Raw genomic sequence first — 23580 nt, 5'->3', positions numbered from 1 at the left:
TGCAAAATGGACATCTTGTATTTAAAGCCCTTACATATTGTTCCTACAAATATATTGCTACAGTAAAAATGAAATGTAGTAAGTTTACTCAATAAAATCTATTTTCCTGTACATTCTTTTATGTATGACTTTTTTTTTTTGTATTTAATGCTACATATATTACATCACTTATTGTAACAGTTATGTATCAGCAAATATAGCAGTAATATACAGATGAACTTTTGTCTTAACAAATATTTCACCATTTTTACCTACCAAATATAATCCCATACTTTAGTATTTATGCATGACCTGAGCAGACCGATCATTAATCTAATAGTATACATTGGATGACATTGCCAAATTGCAAGCTACTGTACACTGAACCACTTTACAAATGGAATTAATTCCAAGCACTTTCTGCGTGTTTGTTTTTTTAGGCTTTCCAGTACCACTGATTTATATATATTTTTTTTAATTCAGGCTCTAAATATGTTTTATTGAGCATTTAACAACATATTAAGAGCTAAGAGGTGAATCCTACACAATGTTTTGAGAACACAACTTTAAAAAAGTAAAAAAATGTACAATCTCATGCTGCATATTTACATATATTATTTAAATACTATATTTTTGTCTTTCTGCTATCCATAAATCTCAGTCTAAAGCTTCTTTTTAATGTATCATTTTATAAAAGAATACATTCAACATATCTAGAGCTTGCAAAAATTGTTTGTTTGGTTTTGTGGTTTGTTTTTTTTTTTTATTATGTTAAACTCTCTAAAACATAGTGATGAGTAAAAGCATCCAGGAATAGTTTGGGTTACGCAGGTGACGGAGGGAACTCGGGATCTGCACTTGGTTGTGCAACGGCTTTGAAATCTACTCTAGTGCCAACTCAATGCTCACAAGGAGACTGCAGTAAGACAGCAGCTTAAAGCGTTTGTTACCATGAGATCGTATGTGCTGTACAGTGACAAACTGATCCTACAGTGAGCAGATTTCCTTTTTGTTTTAAGGATCGTTTAATGTTATAAGTCGGGTGGTTTGGAATATAGAAGAGAAAAGGGATTAGGAAAATAACGTCTCTTCTGGGAGCCGGCAAATGGAAAGCTTTACATCCTTGAAAAGATTATAAACAGTGGGTGAACAAATGGTACGGTAGAGTATGTGCATCAGGAACGGCATAAAGAATACTTTCCCACTCCCCACAATACTTTGAATAAAAATATCTTTTTCACATACATATACAATACCTTCTGGGGACATTCAGTACTAAGTTTATCTACAAATGCTTTCCTTTTTTTTTTGTTTTCTCTCATTACTCTACCACTCTTTCTTTCCCATTTTCAGCATCACTTTTCCAAAGCATATAACTTACATTATTCTCTCTCTCTCACGCACAGCATTTTTTTTTTAAATATACAGATATATTTTACCTTTTGTTAAATAAAGAAACCTTTATTTTCTTTAAGACAGAGGCAATGAAGCAAATGGGAATTACTGTATGTGAAAACGGGAAGCAATTCCCAGAGCAAAAGACAAAATAGAACTATACGAATAAATGAGGTTATTGATGTGGAGTTGGAGCTTTTAACTGGGGCTCCCGGTTTAAATAGGTAGCCCAATAGACTAAGTTAAAGATGCCAAAAAGCAACGGGAAGGCTATTCTTGATAGTCGATCAATTTTACTGACGCTGTTAAAAGTTTTCTTGGGTTCTGCAGGTTTTGTTTCTGGCTTCACTTCTTTGGGCTCAATCGTAGCGCTTTTAGCAATGGTTGCCAGCCCAGGGTCCCTTGCAATATTAGGGGTGTAGCTCGTAGCTGCAGCTGTGTACGTGTTGTTTTTCTTAATGAGAGGATCCTTCACTTTCTTTGGCTGAAGAGAGAAGAAAATGCTTTATTCTCACGGTCTTCTCAACAGATAAGCTTATGAAAAAGCACCACAAACTTTGCAATTAATTGAATTTATACCACAAACTGCAATAGGCTGTAAGAAGTTAGTGTCTGGATAAGTGACTCCTGCAAAATATTTAGGTGAAGACAAAGAGAAAAGCATCCATCCATGTTGCTTGTATTAGTTAAATCAAATTAAATGATGGATAAACTACAATGAGGACTTAATATTGACAGCTAGGCTCACTGATTGACAAAATTACCTTCAGTGGTAATCAACAGTGTCAAACCACTCATAATTCAATACTTCCTTAATCAACTGTGCTGCTTGACCAGGACAAGAACTTTAAAAGATATGGAATTTCTTCATGTAGCTTTCCAATATTAAGACAAATAAAGTTATGTGATGCGTTCCACCACAGTTCATACATAAAAATGTACAATAAAATATCATGGAACAATGTGCTAAAAGAATGGATTATTTAATGAAATGCCAAGCCGCCAGTATTCTATTTACTAATGTTTTACCCCAAAAGCATGTGCATAATAGAACAGAAACTTAATGGTCTTGTTTGCATTGGATCATAATGGTTGAGATGTGGTTCCACATCCAGGGACTTAAATAAATAGCTGGATGGTTCTTGCATCCACCTACCTACATTGCTAAAGCAAGAACATATTGAAAATCTTTTAGTGGAAATGAACATTTTTATTAGATTTTTTAAAATTAATTTTAATTAGGTTTTTTCCATTGGGTCGTTGGTTTTTAGTGTTCTATTTGTGGGATCCACTTATAGGCAAAAAATTAAATTTTGGCATCTGGGGTTCCCAGCTGAAATTCAACTGTCCCTGTTCCAAACTCTTCCTCCAGCCACTGCACAAGGATAAACACGGAAGAGAGATGGAGTGGGTGGTTAAGGAGCTATAAAGAAAAGCATCGCTTTGCTCCAAATTCCTCTGGTCAAAACAGATCACAAAAAATTCCCGAGAGCTTAGGAAATCTTTAGGCAGCATTTGCTGCAAAAAGAACAGGCAAATGTTATTGGGTTTATCCCCTTAGAAGGAAAAAATTCTTGTTCAAGATGGGAATGTTGCAGGGTCCTGCGGGACACTGGGGAATGTGAAGGGAAGTTGCAACAGCATCAGGGAAGCGGAGAGAGGCTCAAAGCCCCACACAGGAAGGAAATGAAGGCTGAAATGTTAAATTTCTACTACTTAGTAAGAAAAGGGATTCACATGACTCTGATACAGATCCTCTTTATTTCATGACAATAATATTCAGCTTAGCTCGAGGCTAAGAAAAAGCTTCAAATTGTCACAGAATATTTCTGCTGACTAAGAGGAAAAAACCCAGGTTGATAAAATGCTCAGAAAAGAAAAAAGGTGATGTCAGGAAGATTTTTGTAGTTGTGTGGCCGTTCTCCTAAGCAGGAAGGCTGCTAATGTGCTTGCTGAGTACGAAGCCAGTCCCCTTTCCCTCTCAGCAGATGCCAGCGAGCAGCAGTAAATCCTGCAGGCAAAGAGCCACTGCACAGACGTCTCAGAGGAGACCCTTTCTGTAGATTTAAATGTCATGAGGAATCTGATACACAGAATGTCCCGACACCAGTCAGGGTCTTAATATTTCATGTCAAATTCAACTTCATGAAAAGGTGAGATGACAGCTAATTAGAGCTCTAAATTGCATTAAGCTGTGATGCTCTGTTCACCAATAGTTTGCCTTTCTTGTCTTTCCTTATGTCTGCAGATAATTCCCTCTGCCAGGTACCAGTCTTAGCTGACTTACATCAAGTGACACATAAAGACCCTTACCTGGTGCGAAATGCAAAGCCATAAATCTTCCAATGGTTTAAACAGTGATTGAATATTGTGTGTGCATTGGTGTGGCGTTTGTTTTTTTCTTAGTATGTAATTTTATTTAAAACAAATGAAATGGCTGGTTAGAGTAACCGTGTAACAAGGTAGGTTATGTTAACGAGGTATTCTTTAACATAAAAGGATTTTGTTCTATTAATGCAGCCTATCTTTTTACAATAGATATCATGAAGATAGGAGGACACCAAAGAATCTGATTTTCTTGAATGAAAGGACCGTCAGTAACTGAAAACTCGATATTCACAGCACTCGTGCAGCTCATTACTGTAAGTTTGTTTCATTACTTCACTTATTTGTTCTACAATATTTTTGTGTTAGTAGTCATTGTGTAAATGTCCTAATTTGATCTCTGTTTTCTCACTGACTTATGCAACTAAAATAGAAACAGAAAGTTTTATATAGGCACGCACTCCTGAATTAAACACACATATTCGCGTAGCAGTGAGTAACATCTGCTCCTCCAAATATTTATTCTGCTGAATTTCTGGTCTGTGAATGTTCATAATAACCAATTAGGCAAGTTACATCTTTCAAGATCTCTCTCTCTCAAATAAAAAAAAATCAACCAAATGAGCTTCCTCACAGAAGCAGCTGACATGGATAACTCATAGGAAATGGGGACGTTTCTCTTTCATCCCCTAAATGTCCTCAGTTTTTTGATGCCCCTGTGATTTACAGACCGGGTCAGACCAAGGGGAGCCACTGTGATGTCTTTGTATGGCATTCAGGGAGGTACGGATCGGGACTGCACATTCCCAACACAACTGTTAGTGCTTCCCCCAAAACAAATCCATTTCTCTTATAGGCTAAGAAGTAAAACTAGTATTTGTTTTAAAAATAGAGAAATGGTAGCACACAAAAAGAGAGAAAAAGTCCTGGAGTGATTTATTTGGTCATGATCACAGAGCAGCCCTCCTGAAGTTTGTGTTGGGGAGCAATATACTTTAGAAATTGTCAAACATAGTAGCCACAAGGTTTGTTTCTGTGTTTATACTGAGGCATCCACATTTTCTTTTACTTGAACATCAGAAAAGTAATTGCTTTCCCTTAAAAAAAAGACACATTTCTCTTACTGCTCAGTCGCATGCCAAAATCTCAGTAAAATTTTTAATCAATAGCATTAAATATAACAGCAGAATTAGTATTTAGGTACTCAGTATCTAAGTAATTATTGTTTATGTACAGCAATGCTGTGTGCAAACGCATGAGGGAACACTTTAGGAATAACTGCTTAGTATTCTAAAGAATAAGAATCTCTAACGGGCTGAAAAAAACCCTGTTGGGATAGAAATGCCCTGTTGGGATAGATATTCAGTGGCGTTACCTTTTCAGGAACGACGCTTTTGCCATCCCACGCATAACCTCTCTTTGTGAAGTAATTCACCGTCGCAAACTCGATGAGCGCAGAGAACACAAAGGCGTAGCACACGGCTATGAACCAATCCATGGCGGTGGCGTAGGCCACCTTGGGGAGCGAGTTCCTCGCGCTGATGCTCAGGGTGGTCATTGTCAGGACAGTTGTCACCCCTGCAGAGCAAGCACGGTCAGGTTTTAGTGTATTTAGACCAGCGGTCACAATTCTGTGCTTCGTTACTCAACTGTTACAACAGATGGGAAAGCCTTGTCTTCACCCCTATTTCTTATAAATGTCCCCACTTAAATTCAGTTGCTAACTGAGATCAGATTTCAGGTTCTGTGGAAGTTGCAGGATCTTCAAAACACCTTTCATACCTTTATTCTTCAACATTGTTGTAATATAATAATAATAATTTAAAATTCGGAACGGAAATAATGTTTGGAGTTATGGACTGGATATTCTACTTTATGCTTCCTGGTATTTGGAGAGTCATTGCTGCTGCTGCTTATTTACGCCCTGCAAATTGTCCTAAAGATGTAGCAATTTAACATTTTAAGTTCTTTCTTGCAACACTTCAAAGATATTTAGATAGAAAACTAGGAAATTTATTGTTTCCATTCAGCTTATTTGGCATATGACCCTTCAAAGGTATACGCTCCTTCAAAGGTACTCAAATGCACTAAGCTTTTTGTAATATTACATCTATTCTAATTGATGGGTTTACAGATTTCTGTCCCTTTACTCACTGATGCCCTGGAAATAGCAAAGAATTTATGTAAGCACGATGATAACGTAATTTGCATTTCTGATGTCAGAGCCTCTCTTTCCCCTTCACCAGCCATGGAAAGCAAGCAGGATCGTATTGAACTCACCCAGCTCGCAGCTGCTTGAAAGAAGAAAAAAATCTACAAGTGCAGGCTTAGGCATTTACATCAAATCACATGTCCACGAGTTACCTTGACAACTGCATTGTCATGGATTGAATGTGTCTTGCGAGTTCATCTTCACTGCACCGAGTGCTAGTGAAAATGTGCAGTTGTCTCAAATAGGGCAAATAATGAACGGTGCATTTACGTGCTGGTGTAAAGAGCTGGAATTATCAGTGCCTAATGAGCAAGCAATTTCCCTGCAAGAATAATCTTGTCTTTGACTTATTACTAGTGAGCTTGTTTCTCTCACACAGTAGCAAAACAGGATTTCTATTTTTCCTTTTCTGTAGTACTAAGGGGACTAGAAGACACAAGCTGTGCTTCTGTATGTATATACACTCATGCAAAATTTTTTAAAACACTGTTTCGCTGCCATTAAGAAATGAAAAAGCTGTTTTGATATATAAACAGTCTTGGGTTTACTCCATTGTAACTAAACAGCCTTGGGTTTACTTCATCATTACTAAACACTCTTGGGTTTACTCCATCGTTACTGAACAGTCTTGGGTTTACTCCATCGTTACTAAACAGCCTTGGGTTTACTCCATCATTACTAAATAACTGTTTTCTAAAAGGAAAACTTTCAGGAATGTGTGGGTTCTCGAGCCTGTGAAGACAGCAGCTTGAACACTGCGCAGCATTATACATAATTCATTGTCAGACTAGGAAATTTTGTTTTCCATCATGATATTGTTTTTTAATTATGTACTCGACTTGGATTAATATCTCCAAAGAATATGCCAGCAGTTTGTTTCTAATTTTAATATAAGCATTTGCAAGCAGTGGTTAAAGCACTAGGGAGCGAAGAGCCCTTTAGATTGCTTTCTTACTGCATTCATTGAGTGCATCTGCTCACCACTTTAAGTGCAATAAATTGCCACTGATTTCAACAGGACACCTTCAGCCGCAGCTGCAAAGGGACTGATGAAAAACATTTTTAAGATAATTTTCAAAGGGCCTGAGGATGTGAAATGACCAAAGCCATTAATTAGTCTTTTTGACAATCCCCACGAATGTCATTGACATTGTCAGAAATGTTTTAGTTATACACTTATTGTTTCGGAAAAGCCGAACCGTAATAGATTGCTTAAGATGTTTTCAGTTTGCTTGGACTTATTCAGTAAAGCTTTGGACTTTAAATCAGCTCCTGCTACATCTTCGCAATGAAACGCGTTCACTGTTGTGTGCTGCGCTGTGTCCAGCTCACGCTGCTCTCCAGTATTGTGTTACACATAGGTTTAAGAAATTTTACGGTAAAACCAGTTATTGGGCGTATGATTTCCAAGCAGTTTCTAGGTCTTGCTTACCAAATACAGTTCTTGCTGGAACAGATTCTCTGTTAAGCCAGAAGGACACCTGTGACAGTATCACTGTCATGATGCACGGCAGGTAAGTCTGGATGACAAAGTAACCGATCTTTCTCTTCAGATGAAAATGTGTAGTCATAACGACATATTCCCCTAAAAACACGAAAAGCAGGGACATTAAAGCATTTATAGTTACACAAATCAGAGGGCTTTATAGGAAGTGGCTTTTTATTGTTAAAAGAAACAAAAAGTCCTCGGATCAAACTGGGTCAGCTCCGAAGAAAACATTTAATAAAGCAGGTTGTGAAGTTGCACTAATAATACAAAACCAGGCAGTTCTGGGAAATGCTAATTAAATTTACATCTTTTCATCTCTGCTGAGTAGTGAATGAAAGTCTGCATTAGCTGGTGGCTGTTTATGCCTGTTGTGAAGGGTCTTATTCCATTAGAAGATGGAAAAGCACCATAATACACACGTATAAACATCATATAAAAATAAATCAAGGCAAGCACTCGGAAATGTTTCAGCCGGGCCAGGCTTAAGATGCAATTGTTGATGTGGCTGTGTCTGCGTTACCACTGTCTGTGCTTTATGTACTCTGCAGATTAAGTGTCCCTATTCCGCTAATTCAGTACTTTACTAAATTATTCTTCTCTCCTGAAGTAAATGGACAATGCAAGAGTAAAACAGAGTATTCTCATTAGCATTACATTTTTGGGTGCTAGGAAAACACGAGAGCTGCGTATTTGAATTGCAATTAAAAGGAATCTTAAATATTTATGTGACTTTATAAAGCTCTCCTGCCAGAGCACAACAAACAATGCCTTGTTTTCAGATCGTTATTATGCATCATCGCAAACGGACTTTGAAAACCAGGATATTCTCCAAAGACTGGAAAACCTCTTGTTGTGACTATTTTTATTTTGAGTAGATTGATTTTTCTTCTGCAGTAAACATATGAGGAGAGAAACAGGTGGGCATGCAACTGAATGGAAGCCTCCGTCTAGATTAGAGCTGACGTGAATTTACTGTTATTCTGTTATAAAATGTAGGCAGTTGGAAAGAGAAAGTTGCTCTTGTACAGGAAGAACTTAAATTGAATCGAAGAACCATGTCTAGACATTGACTGCTTATGCGCCGAGCATGTCAAATGCCCTTTTCTTTAATTCAGAGCCTAGCAGAACGTTCATTTGAACAATCTCGCTCAATGTATAACCCCGAGGAAAGCTTATAAATAAGATGTGACAATACTCCTGGTACGTTTCAATAGAAAAGGCAGTAGCAGAGAGGGAAAAGCAAATCAATTATGAATTGAGAGGTAAAGCAAAGGATATACAAGGAAAAGCTGCTTTCAAAAATAGGACTGGCAGGAGTAGTACTGAGGGCATTATTACTCGAATTTTGACCACCTTTCTTTAACTTTCTCTGAAACAACCTTCACTTCTTCTGTACCAGAGATGATGATCTTATGGAGGGTGCAGGCCTTGGCTAGAAGAGCCAATAATTTAATTTTATCTGCTAAAATATGACGTGGGAAGCTATTTTAATGCAGTCAGATATGGAATGCTCACAAGGGTGTGTCAGCATTAATTCAGTGATTGTAGATGGCAAGCTAAGAATACGGAGTGAACGCAGAACTGTACTCTGAAGCTTTATTTAGCTGCTTAAATTATCAAAGTATTTTTAACCTCTGGAAAATGAGAACAAGATTCAAAGCATAAAGGCAATTAAAAAGAGAGGGATTTCTCTCATCTGTTAAACCCTGCAGCAGGTCTGAGCTGCAAGGGAGCTAAAGGTAATGTGTTGAGGAGGGAAACAGGCAAAGCACAGGCCTAGAATAGCCCTGACAGTTCAGTTATAAGGCAAAACCATGGTTTTAAGACTCCAAAGTACCACTGGACTGCAGTCATTTATTAGAAGATAGGAGATCTTTGGTGAGATTTATTTAAATAACTCCAGGACATGAAATTACTCCAGTTATTTACTGAAACTTCAGCTTCCCGCATTTTATGGCTTTCCTTAATTGAAAAGCATAGCCACGTTCATGACAGCTGCTGACCACTATCTAACTTCCCAGCAATTCCTCTGCAACTCTGTTCTAAAAGGTTTGTCATTCAGCTCTTAAAATCCCTACAAGCTAGCTCCAAATAGCTCTTGAGCAAAATAGTTCCTATATTCATAGTGCCTGATTAGGAGGCTTGCACAAGTTGTAGTTTATGCATCTGACATTCTCTTATCCAAGGAAATTAAAAGGAAAGGTTTTCTTTATTAGCTTCCTTGGGAATCCTAGAGTTATTTTATATGTATTACGCAATTACATCAAACCTATTACTCAGTGTTCTGTAAACTATTTGTAATAAACCCAGTTTTGAGAATGTCTGAAGTAGCTCAATTACACTCAAATTCTTGGAATATACACGTCTGGAATTAGGGAGGGAGTTCATAATTTTCATTGTATGTGTCCTATCTTAAACCAGAGGACAAAGATGAGCTGCAGGGCTCTGTTGAGGCTGGCTCCAAGTCGTTATTTTGCAGAAGGCAAAGCATTTTTCTTTCCAAAGCAAAAGAAGAAGAATTTGGCCTTGAGACATTCAATCTGCAAGAAATAAATGTGTTTCTTCCACAACTGTACATTCTTATCAGGTGGTAACTAAAGAGGACTGCAAGTTTGGTACTAGATTAAAGAAGATTCTTTAATGGGCTTCTTTTTAGTTTTGATAACCATGCGCTGGCGATGAGTGCAGAAGGGTGAGCACGCAGGTTGCCGAGGTCTCTCCAAATCAGTCCCTTCAGAACAGAAAGAGCAAAGAGCTTGAGATCCTTGCAGTTCCTCCTAAATCCTATTGACTTTTCAGCAAAGGGCAGCTGGGGTCAATGACTGACCCCAAAGGCAGTGGCAACATTTCTAGATGGGGCTGGACCGTTTGTTTTCCCCTTTTCTTTTTACTCATCCAATGCATCCTCCTGTGCTCGATAATGGAAGCAGTGAATCTATGGGAGCAGTTGTGCTGATACTGGTTTTATGCAAAGTCCTTATCACTGCCATCCCACTTCTTTTACGATTACATCAACTGAACAGAAGCTTCCAAGCATTAACCTGAATACTGGTCCACTAGAAACTTTTGTCTGTGAGAAATTTTGGTGGCTTAATAGAGCATATGAATATATTTTGGCAAGCTAAAGAAAAGATTCAGTCATGAATTAGGGTCCACCTTAATTTGACTCGCTTTTCCTTAGATGTTCATTGACTTTATGAATGACACATTAGAAAGTTTGCAGGTATAAATGTGCTACTTTAGTTCAGTCACAACGTCGGGTGCATTCGAAGCAATACAACTACTTCTCCTAATGCAGTGCTTCTTCTGGCCCATTGAACAGTCAATCTAGCCAACACTTGGAGCTCTTCTTCAAGCCCAATGCTCAGTTTATTACTGTATTTAGGTCTTCATGCCCTTTCCAAATTATTAAAAAAAAAATACATCTTGAAACAAACGCTGCAAAGTGAAAAAGCAAAGGTTTTTAGCCAGTTTCAAGGTTACAGGGTATATAACACTATAAATTGTTGGCTATATTCTGTATCTCATTAATAGTTTTGGAGTTAAAGCTGGTGCTAGCATGAAGACACCTAAATCCTGTTTGAATGTTCTGGATGGTTTATAATTTGATCACATTTTTTTCTCTCTCTGTATTTCTCCTTATGAAACTTTATGCTTGCTTTTAGCATCTTACCTCACTGCATCCAGGAATATGATCTTGGAGGATTCATATTCTTATACTATTTTTTAAGCTTATACAGTAACAGATAATATGATAAGGATATGATGAGTGCTTTTTTATAATGTAAACTCCTAATTTTTTCTGGATAGATCTGTCACTATAGGAAGCTTTTCAATTGTTCAAATATTTTAACCACCAGTTGAAGTAGGAAAATAATCCCAGAATATGTTATCTATTCAGTCATGTTTTCCTAATCATATATTCATATATTGCAATTTACCTCTCACACTTCAGTCTTTGTGTTTTTTTATTTCGTTAAATTGCTTTGGCAGTTAAACATGACCCTTCCCAAAACCCCTTTTTCACAGACCTGTACTGGACTGAACAATTCCAGAGTCCACCGTTTGTCCAAGCAGATCGTACTGGTTCAATCGAGAGCCGTCTTCAGCAACAACCACTGACCTTGCTGGTTCCCGTGTCCATTCATACACAACCTCTGCTCTCGTATAAGCATCTAATTTAAAAGAAATAAATTGCATTTCAGCTTTGCACTTTCTATTGCCATATGACTTTAGCAGAACAACGTTTTGAGCAGTAGTTTGAATATTAAATTCTCTGTTGGAACTCATAACTAGTTTACTAGAACTTTGTACCTAGGGGAAATAGAACTGATTTTATAGATCGATCCATACAGTAGTTAGCTAAATACCTGCTGCAGGGCTGGACTAAGGTTGGTGCTCAATGCCATGAAAATCTTTCTCTCTCTTACATCATTCTTACCTATGCAAAAGATACTTGAGTAACCAGAAGTGAAAGAGACGTGGAATTTCATGGGCATACAAGAAGTCCAACTCTTTATCCAGCTTTTAACTACTATTAAGAAAGATGAGCCCCAGTCTTTTCAAACTGTTATAGTGTGGTGTTGTCTGGGCTACTGTAAGGAAATAAGTCGTTCAGAGAGTGGCTTTGGTGGTCTTGACTGATCATCTGCCTGGCTAGAGCTCTCCACTGGATATCCCCTCCTCGCACTGTCCTTGCTGCATAACAGGCAGAGCAGACGTTGCTGAAGCTTCACAATTAACTTTTTTGCTTTGGTTATTTCTGGGAAATGCTCACACTCAAGTTCCCATTTATGTGAGTCTTGAAACAACCAAAAGAAAACCACCGTGGGCTCTCCAAACCTGAGCAGTCTAGTATGTTATATAGATAATTCAGTAGCATACTACATAAGCCATCCAAGTGGTTTATGCTGTTATTAGTATTTGTTATTTCAGGAATCAAATTACTTATATAAATCCTATTAATCTTAGTCTTGTTGTAAAAGTCTTGTGTCATTTTGCCATGTCTGACAGCTCTCACTCTGAGCAGTTAGGGTAGGAGTCAGTTGTCTACACAGAAGCATTTAGTGTCATTCTTCACACCTAAGGGTATCCAAGACGTGTATGGGACTGAACGTGTGATCAGAACCTACATAAAGCTTGCACCCACCAAAGGCAGCTGGAAGCCAGATGGGACATCTTGGGGCATCTAAAATGGCACTAGACTACTACCTACAGGATGAGACCTCCCCTTTTTTCAGGGATTGGAAAGCAGGAAAGGAAAAGGAGGAATCTGATTCACTTGACCTCATTTGTGAGTTAGTAATTTTATCAATGTAAAAGAGAGAACAGTTAGTAATTGAAGAGGTGGTGTTGGATGGAGTGCACTGGTAAATTAATTGCATGGCATTTGATATTCATAATTTCTGCATCTCTTAATCGTTCAGTCAAGGCAAGATCCTCAGTAATCTGGATAGCCTTGCACTTTGTGAACCATGAGTGGTCATGAAACATGCCCACTACTCTGGGACACAACGGCCAGAAAGAACTCAGTGTAGGAAAAAAATTGACCTCATTAATGTTTATAAATTTGTAAAGGGTGAGTGTCAGGAGGAAGGAGCCAGGCTCTGCTCTGGGATGGCCAATGCCAGGACAAGGGGCAATGGTCCCAAGCTGGAGCGCAGGAGGTTCAAGCTGAAGATGAGGACAAAGTTTGTGAGTGTGAGGGTTCTGGAGCATGGCCCAGGCTGCCCAGAGAGGTTGTGGAGTCTCCTTGTGTGGAGACACCCAAAGCCCTGGCCGTGTTCCTGTGTGACTGCTCTGGTGATCCTGCTGTGGCAGGGGTTGCACTGGGGGAGCTTTCCAGGTCCCTTCCAACTCCTCACATTCTGTGATTCTGTGAACTGGAACTCTTGCTCAGACTACGAAGTGTTTGGTGCCTCCATGGTGCACAGATGTGGTGACAAGTACCTTATGTCTATAAAAATTCAATTTAGTAATTCATGTTTGTTCCAAAACTGTTGATGGTTTTTTTAGCAGGGTTTATGTGCATTTAACCCTCTACCCAACCCCCAGATCTAGCATGCAGTCCCCATAAACACTTTAATGTGCATTTCAAAAGAAACTCAAGTGACTAGTCCTGATCTAACTGGGATCTCAGGTGCGCAGATCTCCTGGTATTAATCTGATGGCTGGGCTCAATCTGAAATGTCTTTTCCAACCAAACCCATTCTATGACTATAATCAAGACCCCACTGCAGCTCTTTGCTCTGTTATTAGCTGGAGTAAAGGTTCCCTTCTACCTCCTTCTGTTTAACAAGAGATTTGGGAAGATTTATTGGAAGTCCTCTAAGAAAACTTAACATTCAAGGAGTAAACTATTCTTGTCAGTTATAGCCCAAGTTTGTAGGAGCTTTTTGTTCTCTACATCTTATCTAGGAGGCTAGTAGCTCTGTAAAGACAAAAGCATCGGTCCTTTCTCATGGTAAACATAGAGCTATTCAGCCCAAAGTGAATTATGACCCTGTCTGGTAACCTGTGAAGAATGAATTGGGTGTTCTGTTTGTTGACTTCTAAAATAGATCAAGCCACTAAGTACCCATTATCAGTGAAACGACCCATTTCTACGAGAAAAAAATAGCCACTGAGGAAACAATTTGTACACGGTTACATCTTCCGCACATTTTGTCTTCCTTGTTTGCGTTGAACCAACCAGAGCAAAGCAGCTTTTCATTTTTTTTTCCCCTCTCTTCGAGTTGGAGTGGGGCTATATTTAGTTTTTAAAAATATTATGTTTAGCTAGGTTTGAAAGTGCCTGTGTCAGGGTGGCTGCTACTCAGAGTTTTTGGGGAAATCCTCAACTCAGAGAAAGCTTTGTCAGTGATGACACTGATTTCAATCACATCATATTTTGTCCAGTACGTTCTCTAATCCAGGGTAACAAATGCTGCAAATGGAGATCTGTGAGCTTCTTCCCTTCCAGAAATGTTCTGTGATTATAATAGGAATATTTTCTAATCTTAGGCAAAATTTTGTTCTAAACATGCCAAGACTATGGTAGACGAATTGTTTTCACCTAAACTAATTCAGTTATGCATGGTCTGCATCACTTTTCTCTAACATTGATTTTGAGTCTTAACAAAATAAAGCAACTATAAGATTAACAACATTTTCTACATGACAAACCACTTTTCTAGACATTTAGAGCACTGTCATCTTCTGCTTTTATGAATGTCCAGGCATGACATTGGAGAATATATAAGACACATAGAAGAGGTTCATTATGTTAAATGTAAATATGTATGTAAGAATAAAAATACAACCCTGTGAAAAACACACAAGATTAAAACCTTGAGGTATTCTCAGTTGCAAAATACTTCTGTAAAGTGGTCTAAAAAGGGAGAAACCTCAATTTAAAACAAACTTACAGCTTCCAAATTTCAAGGGGCAAGCATGTGCATCCATAGGAAAGTCTTCTAAATGCATTGGGCATTCTGCTCTCACAGTCAATCTATAATGGATTAATGAGCAAAAGGACACATTTATTCTAGTTTCATAGAAATAGCAAATAGACTTCTATTAAGACACATAGAGTAAGTATAGCATAATATCTGGTTTGTGATTAATTAGCAACTAGAAGGGGACCTGAATTGCCTGGCTCTGCCCCTCTACTGTGTTTCACTCAACAGCAGAGACATGCTCAGACTTCTGACTTGGCGTGAGGATTAAAATCTATTGGAAACTGAAATTGCTTCCTTGCTGCCAGCGTTAAATTGGCCCACTCTGGATGCTCAGACATTTACTGAAATCATTGCATTGCTATCAGCTTGGGTGCGAACGTGTTTCTCAATAAAAGAGATTAAATAAACTAGAAACATCACATACCACACATCAGCAAGGAGTGAACAATAATACTTGAGTACTAGGCAAAAGATTGCATTACGGCACTTGCAAAGGTGAGCAAATAGAAATGGTTATGGTCAAAAGAAGAGACATATGTGAACAATGTGCTGCCAAGATCGTGTTCTTGTGGATTAAATCCCAAACAGCCAAGCATTCAGGAAGACAAGAAAAATGGACCTAGACTTGTATAACTACCAGCCAAGCAGATTCTACCCTAGCCTAGGCAGTCTTGAAAGATGGTGCAGAATAAATTGAACATATTTGACAGGCTCTCAAAAGCCTGGAGTCTTTGTTTTCTCCAGATACTTGTACAGCTTTAAAAAACAACTTTAAAACTTTTAAAAGAAAACTCAGTGTTCACCTACATAGTAAACCATTCATCTTGACTTTGAGTCAACAGAATCACTTCATACCTTTAGTTCCACGGGAGACATAAATGGGGGATATGTAGCTTCAGAGAGACAACATACCATGGTTTTCATTGTTTCATTTGCAGTCTTTTAATGCAGAACGTTTCTATATCATTGTTATTTCAAAAGGATTTAACTCTGCTGACAACTGGATAGCTAAAGTTCAGTTACCCATGAAGACAATAACATGTTTCCAGTAAAAGTGGTGCCAGCACAAAACCAATTATTTCTCCTAACTTTCTAAATGCTTTAATGAATTGTTTTTTTGTTGTGAATGAAATAAGAGATGTTTGGGTTTAGGCTGTCATGCTCTGTATTCCCAAGCACAAGAAACATGAAGAATGGGCAGCGAATTCTGTGTGCATTTGCTAGGTCTTAGAATCTGCTTTCCATAGGATCCAAAGATTAAAGACCTCTGTACATGATCTAGAAGTCTAGATTATATTAAACCTCCAACTAACCAAACTAAACCACTGCAAATGCCTCAGTTTGTCCATCATTCCATGGCCTATTACCAACAGAAACCACTGCCTATTACCAATGGAAATAATTACCAAGCAGTCATCAAATTATGTTCAGAAAATAGGATGCTTTAACAAGTCCAATTGCCAAACTAATTGAAGGATACAACATGTTAGGACTCACCTCATTGTGTATAGCAATGTCCCGTCCTCTGTAATTCGTAATAGTTTATTTGGCATCGTCATGTTATGAGCCACTGACTTCTTTCCATTGTGGAAAAAGGTATCAGGTGTCCAGATTTTGCTGGCCATTAAATTATTTAACCGGAGAACAGTCATAGGTCCTTTGAATTTTAATCTCTCATCTTTCCAGCTTTGGCGGAAAAATACATCTATGGTGTATTCCTACATCAATTCAAAATAAAAAGGAAACGCTTATGATGCCATAGGCTGCAATATGAAAGCTTGAAAAGTATATTTTTACCATTCCCTAGAAGCAAAAAGACTATTAATGAAATTAGTAATTATCAGAACGTTTATACTCTGTATCACTTACAATGTAGCTGAAGTTGGTTATTAAACAGTTACAATATCATTACTGTGTTCAACACAATAAGGGTTAGGAAGAACAGTATAGCAAAAGTTGGACAAGAATTAAATATAATATAGTGGAAACAAAATAATTCTCCCTTTTCTAACTTTTCCTTCACCTTCCATAAAACTGTAATTTCAAGCTGTGGATATGTAGCCTTCATCACAGGAAGATTAAGCCTCTTAGAAGAAAACAAGCCTGGTGAGGCAGACTTTTCTAGAGCCTTTAGCTTTAAGTGTCTCATTAGCACAAACATGTAATTAACCTGCCAAAAGGCCACAGTTCACTAAAATGATGGGGTCTGATTTATGAGATGTGGAATGGCTCATTGGGCCAAGTCATTGGGTACAGAGAGCACAAGCTGAGGACAGCTTTGGACTGAGAATTAGTTTGGTTATTTGAGGCCTGGGTCAATGGGGAAAAGATGAAGTGGCTGGCTCAGTGTACATGAGGAGAATCAAAATACCCAGGACGCACTAGGAAATGAAACTATTATTTGTTATAAAGCAACAGGAACAAAGTTAGGTGGGAAAGGGTGAAATTAGGACAAACATGTTGATGTATTATACATAAAATACAGATTTATATGGAGTGAAAATGTGAAAAATCTCCTGTGGGTGCAGCATAGTATAATATTTTTCCAGGGAGAAATTCCACTCAACATCAAAGTTCAGTATGGGATTGTCCTGCTCCTTCGACGACTCATGGCTATGATATTGCAATAGACATCAAAAGCAGCTACCCAAACACTGTTCAAAATTACCCTGAATGATCATCTTTTGGCTGAGAAACTGAACCTTTTGCTGAGATCTCCTGCCAATGGAGATGGCAAATCCTTAACTAAAGGAAATTCCTATGTGTGAAGGCAGACCAGGACAAGGAAAAGAGCTGCCACAAGGGATAGGTTAGCGAAGAGAACATTCTGGAACAAGTACACAGAAATCCCTGCGGCCTAAGGGATCCCCTGTGGACTAAGGGTCCTAAGACTCCCTTAGACTTGTGCTTTTTCTTTTAACAAATGGCAATGCTCTGGGCAACAGCACCAGTGAGCTGTTTACTCCTTGTGCAACTCTCAGCAAGTAAGAATGGTGAAGCTTACTGGTGGTGTTTATCCTGGTTTTAAGGCATGAAATGCCTAAATAAATCTATTGTAGACTTGGAAATGTTGTAGTTCTATGAGCGTAGTTCTTACTTCAGGTTTGTTTGGGGTTTGGTTTGGTTTTTATTTTTCCAATTTGCATCCCAGACCTGTGGATCATTTTGGTGCACACTTAATTGCATTTCCGTCTTTTTAATGGCGTGCTCAGTGAGCTGCTGAAGCCTGGATATGTTCAGCTCCAGTGACAGCAGTTGCGCACTTACAGCCAACTACTGGTTTCAGATTTTTGTTGGTTCCGACCCTTAGGTTGAACTGTGTGCAAACTCTCGTCCCAGGTGTGCAGCAGAATAGGAGGGAAGGAGGTTTAAAATGCAGTAGATGGCATTAAAATATTGGATTTCCTCCATGTTTTACTAGCTCCAAAGAAAATTTCCTCCTACGCACATGAGGAAGGTAAAAGACATGCCCAGAAGGTGACATCATTTCAGTGTGCATGTAAGCCATTCCCTTTTTATCTCTTTCAACTGCAGAGAAGGAGGTGAGTGGGAGGTGGCACAGGTTGAGAGAAAGGAGTCTGGTTCTTCACTTTGTATGAACACAAGGTTCTTATGCTGGAAAAGAACAAAGAGCTGAGAGATTTGATAAGCGACCTGACAGCGTAAGGCAAAACGCAATTAAAAAGTAGCTGACAGGTCATGGCTGGCACAGACTAAGTCTTTCTCCAGCCCAGGCTGCTGCACCATATAGGATGAATTCATTTTGGCTGAGGTTTCTCAGCTCCTTGGCTTTCACTACCCACTTGAACATGTACAGTAATTCTCCTCAAATGAATCCTGACAGACAGCTGATCTTTTAGATCAAGTCATCAGACACTCTGATTAGGGCTTCCTTCTACAGGCGAGTGCCATACAGAACAAGGAGCAGAAGGGTTTTCTCCAAACCATGTACTATAGCAGCACTCTATGTCCAAATATATAAGCGAGATTAAATTCAGATTAAATCCTCCATGGTGGAGACTCTTCGTTCCTAAGTGCACAGGTAAAGAAAGAAGATTCCTATCTGTACTTTGGCAATAAGTTGCATGGCATTGAATATTTATAGTATTTTGACTCAAATGTTTTCCAGTTTACTCATTTGATATCTCTCCTTGGAGACTGTTTATTCAGAGTGGACCATACTGTGGTCCACATCAGAAGAGGTGCTGTGCAGGAAGGTAGTAAAACAGAAGTTTGTTCCTGAAAAGCTTCCAGTACAGAAGCAGTGGGAACAAAGGTTTACAAGAAAAAAAAGCAACTCCATCTTTATGAAAAAACGTAATTTAAAACTGCTTCATATTCTGGATAATAGACAGTTACCCCAAAATGAGTCCTGTGAGAATAGCCACTTATCTGTTGATTAGCTCAGTCCACCGTCTGAGAGCGCACGCCTCAAAACTTGCAAGGTTCTTCCAAAAAAGGATTATTTTATTTTAAAAAGTGCTTTTCCTCCTGTTTAACTTTATTCACAAGTTTAAGAGCAACCCAAGACAGTCTCTTTATAGAATAGCAGGTTATGTCTATGCTGCTTTTAAGAGAGTGTATTGAGAGTGGGTAGGAACACCATGTACTCCCTGATATATCAACCTACTATGTATGTAAGCGCCTGGTTGGATTCCTGCTAACAGATGGTGTAGGTACGCTGGTGTCTCACTCTGGCTGGAGTTTCATAACATATGGCATCAGCTGGAGTAGCTCCCGGCCGCTTCCCAGCCGTCACTGCTGGGCTCCGACAGCAGCGCGGCATTCCCTGCGCGCCCATACGGCTGCCGTGAGGCTTCCCTGGGACCGCATCCCACAAGCCAGTCTATGCTTACTGTAAATCTGCTCGCTGGAGCAAATCTGGGGTAGCCTTGAAACGATGGTGGCTACAACCAACCTGTAGTGTGCATACAGGACTTTGCACTAAGTGTACTTTGAAATTAATATAGACTTTATATTCTGGTAAGCTCTTCATTTTCTCTTTTTCTTTCTATCTCTGATTTCACACTTCCTTGAGCAAAAGCATTAGTGTGAGTAGGCTGCACACGCTTTACTTCTTAGGGGAGGTGTGTGGGAGTTTTACACTAAATACTTTTCTGTAATCCCTTAGTTTTTTAAAACATGTGAACACCTGCCCGTGTCTGTCTTGGCCACACACTTTATTCAGAGACTGATGAATTCTTTCTCCTGTTTAACTCAGTGAAAATCAGGAGCCAATGTGATCTGGGGTTTGAATTTTTTTTGTAGGTGGCGATCACTTATGCCATGGTAATTCAGCTATACTGAAGTCAATGATTTCTTTCTCAAATATGCCCATTCCTATTTCCGAAAGCAGATTATTTCTGGCTCCAGTAGTTTATTCTTCCTTAAAACCCAAATCCCATAAAAATACCAGGTTGTCCTAGGAAAGTCAAATCAGCTTTATCTTCTACATAACAATTAAATCACCTGAAACTACAAAGTATAAGCTGATGCTGAAGTCCAAACATTAAGTAACGTCTCAAGTAATTCAGCAGACCTAGCAGTTACTCTAAACTTACGTCTACATGTAGGAAAGCATCCATGACCACTTGTTTGTTAGACTGCTATTTATCACTGGAGTTTCACAGAGCAAACAATAGCTTAGCCAGCTGACTTATAGAAAACAACTGTAATAAATAGCAATACAGAGCATATATTCACCTGCAAATATCTGTCACTTTGTTGTTGTTGTTCACCTCCCACAAGCATCTATGCCCAACCCAGTAGTTTAATTCACATTAATTTTCAGGAAATTATCAAAACTGCCTACAGTTTTAGTTGAAGGTGAACTACTGACAGTTTTGTGGTAAGCAATGGAACTTGTTTCCTTTCCTGTGGTATTTTTTCTCTCTTTTATTTTTGCCTTTGTTTTGGTGAATGTCTTTAGCTAAACGTAGACAGCTGCAAGGTTGAACTGGGTTCTTTTCTTCATGTAAATCAATGAGGATGTTTCCAGCATTCATCGCAACACAGGATCCAGCAGATACTGGTAGCTGCAGACCAGGCTCTGCCTGTCAATACCAACCGACTTGTGAAGACCTCATTTCTATGCAACATTTCAAGTACCCCATCCATATTTTTACGCAACTTTCAATATCTCTTAAGACCAGGGCTCGCAACATCTTCATGCAGTTTTCTGAACTTCTCCATCCCCTGCAGTTATCTAGCAATTTGATTTTAATATTCGCTCCCTAAAGAAGCGACACTAATTCTCTCATTAATCTTCTCTTCTCTTTCAGCAGCCAAGATCTAGGAAAGTCACTTCCCATTGATCAGTAGCTTTTAATATAAAAATACAGGTTGGACTGTATGGATGTCACACTGCAGGCACAAGTGTTAACTGCGTTTTAAGATGATGATCTTTCTCGGCAAATTGGATCAGTGATGTGCCAGCATGGACCTGAGCAATCATCCTCAGAAGAATACAGATCCAAACCCTAATGCATTTCATAATATGTTATGTAGCAAATATAAGGTCTGTTAAAAGTCACCGAGGCTGCTAATTTCAGGGCACTTAAACGCAGTCACAGCTAGCAGGAATTGGTTGCATATAAAAGCTGACAGCATTTTAGAATCAAGGATTTCAGAAAAAGCCCAGCCTTAAAAGGAGTAAATAAGTTATTGCATAGATCTTTCACCCTCCAAATTAAAAAGACAAGAGAAAATGAATGCTGTAGAAATATAGGCCACCACTTACCATATCATGGTCTGAAACGGGCCCAAAACTGGTGACGAAGATGTCAGTCTTCACTTCAGTTACACGCTCTGATGAAGCAGGAAATTAGGACAGTGAGTGTCTATCAACAGCCTTCGTTAGATCTAGCCACTACCAATCCGCGCAATAAATAGAAAAGTTATTGGCTTTGATTAGCCACTCTAAAATTGGTCTACAGTATGGTCCCGATAATTTATTGCTTCTAGATGTAATTTCACAGTCAATATCGTCAGCAACAATTTGTTCTGTTTCCACAGAACTTTTTGAGACGTGCCGTGTCACCCACAGTACAGCAGCCACAGCTCCACTGCTGTGTAAATCTTTTCACTCTTTGAGTAATAAATCTTCTTGCCTGACAATATAAACAGTGCTGAATATTTTACACAGTGCTCGAAAGTCTCATCGGGTATTCAGTGTTTCTGGGCAAGCTGAATGAAGGTCTCTAATAATTAACCCTGAGTTTATGAATTATGTATTTCGTATTGAGACACAGGAACACAGAAAAAAAAGCGAGAGAGAACATACATTACGGTGTATGAAAACATAAAGCTATTTTATTGACATGAGTTGGAAATGGCTGTATTACCCAAAGCTTCGATAAACAAAAGGGAGTTATTTTTTTTCCAAGTAACTCTCAGCTAAACTTGCTACTACAATTTTTGACTTAGGTATAAATGTTATGGTTTGTAAATCTTTTAGATTACTTTTTAAACAGATAAGGGCACTATCATTAAATTTCTCTTAAACTACCAAATTTGTTTTATAGGCCTCAACGATAGTTTCATGTAAATAATAATTCAGAAACGTACAGAACACAGATTATACTTATACGCAATGTTAGAAAGCCAGACTTCTCTGATTTCAAGGATGTACGTTTGCTCCGCGGCACACGGTATCACTCCCTTCTGAGCATATTGGTATTTTCTAGGCCACACATCACAAACTATTCACCCAGGGTGGCATATATCAGAATAACTGTTGATTTAAATATAGCTGCCAGGAGTAACACCACCTGGAGGCATAAATCCAAACCGCGCTGAGTGGAGCTGACCCCATCAGCTTCCAGAACTTGCAGTGGTGTGAGTCTGAATTCATTTACTACAGCGTTATGCATGCCAGTGTGGGGCACTTAGACTTGTCAAATGCAGGAGGAGTGATAAGTTTCTCAAGTAGCTTTGAAGACAAGAAATAAATTGAGAAATATGGAGTATTAAAAGTAATCCTATAGAAAAGAGGCTAGCAGTAAAGTACAGGTATAGAAAGCAAAAGTCATGCATCAGGCAAACTTTTTCATAAATAAATGTATATGTGTAGCTATCTGTATAATGTTATTTAAATATTGTAAAATAATTACATTTAAAAACTAATGTAATAGAACCCTCTGATTTCAAAAGACCCTGTTTAAATAGGGTTTTTTCCAATCTTGCAAGGAAGTTCTGACACAAGAGGAGCGAAATAAGGAATCAGGGCTAAGCAGCCAGTAACACTGTGCATTTCCAGTAACACTGTGCATTTCCAGTAACACTGTGCATTTCCATTAACACTGTGCATTTCTGTAGCTGATGCAAAAGCTCCAACGAGAACTGGTGTTTTACAATGCATATACGGGTTTTCAACTTTCATTCCAAAAAGTCTACAGCCTCTAAATATATATAAATGTAAGCAGTTTAATGTAAAGGTTTCATATATATACAGTAAAGTATCTCCTTTGGTGAGACAGCAATGATCAAGATGTAATATTAGATCTGAGTCTACTGCCATTCAAGTGATGCACTGAATGACACTTGTATTCTGTCAGGTGGTAGCAAAAGTGATCTCCAGGACTCATTAAAAGAAGTCTAAAGATGAACATTCCAATGTATTATTCATCATCGCAGAAAGTAAAATACTATGATGTAGCTGAACTTCCTAATAATATTATTTTCCTTCTTTGCATCTGTGACTGAGACGTGTAGAAACTATGGTGACTACTGACAAAAGCATG

General features: G+C 38.5%; 1 protein-coding gene across 1 annotated transcript in view; it reads right to left on the bottom strand.

The window, feature by feature from the left end:
* Positions 1 to 1274: 1274 nt before the first annotated feature.
* Positions 1275 to 23580, bottom strand: part of GABRA1 (gamma-aminobutyric acid (GABA) A receptor, alpha 1) — a 34211-nt gene continuing 11905 nt past the window's right edge. Inside the window, exons 3-9 of the mRNA XM_010181757.1 lie at positions 21579 to 21646; positions 16337 to 16557; positions 14807 to 14889; positions 11432 to 11575; positions 7344 to 7496; positions 5075 to 5277; positions 1275 to 1858 (exon numbers count right to left, since the gene is read on the bottom strand). Coding sequence (XP_010180059.1) covers positions 1550 to 1858; positions 5075 to 5277; positions 7344 to 7496; positions 11432 to 11575; positions 14807 to 14889; positions 16337 to 16557; positions 21579 to 21646 — 1181 coding nt within the window. The 3' untranslated portion in view covers positions 1275 to 1549. The remainder of the gene's footprint in view (positions 1859 to 5074; positions 5278 to 7343; positions 7497 to 11431; positions 11576 to 14806; positions 14890 to 16336; positions 16558 to 21578; positions 21647 to 23580) is intronic.

Source organism: Mesitornis unicolor, unplaced genomic scaffold, assembly GCF_000695765.1.
Source record: "Mesitornis unicolor isolate BGI_N332 unplaced genomic scaffold, ASM69576v1 scaffold3023, whole genome shotgun sequence".
In the NCBI taxonomy this organism is placed as follows: Eukaryota; Metazoa; Chordata; class Aves; order Mesitornithiformes; family Mesitornithidae; genus Mesitornis; species Mesitornis unicolor.
The sequence above is the reverse complement of the archived record's forward strand: the minus strand, read 5'-3'. Positions and strand labels throughout refer to the sequence as shown.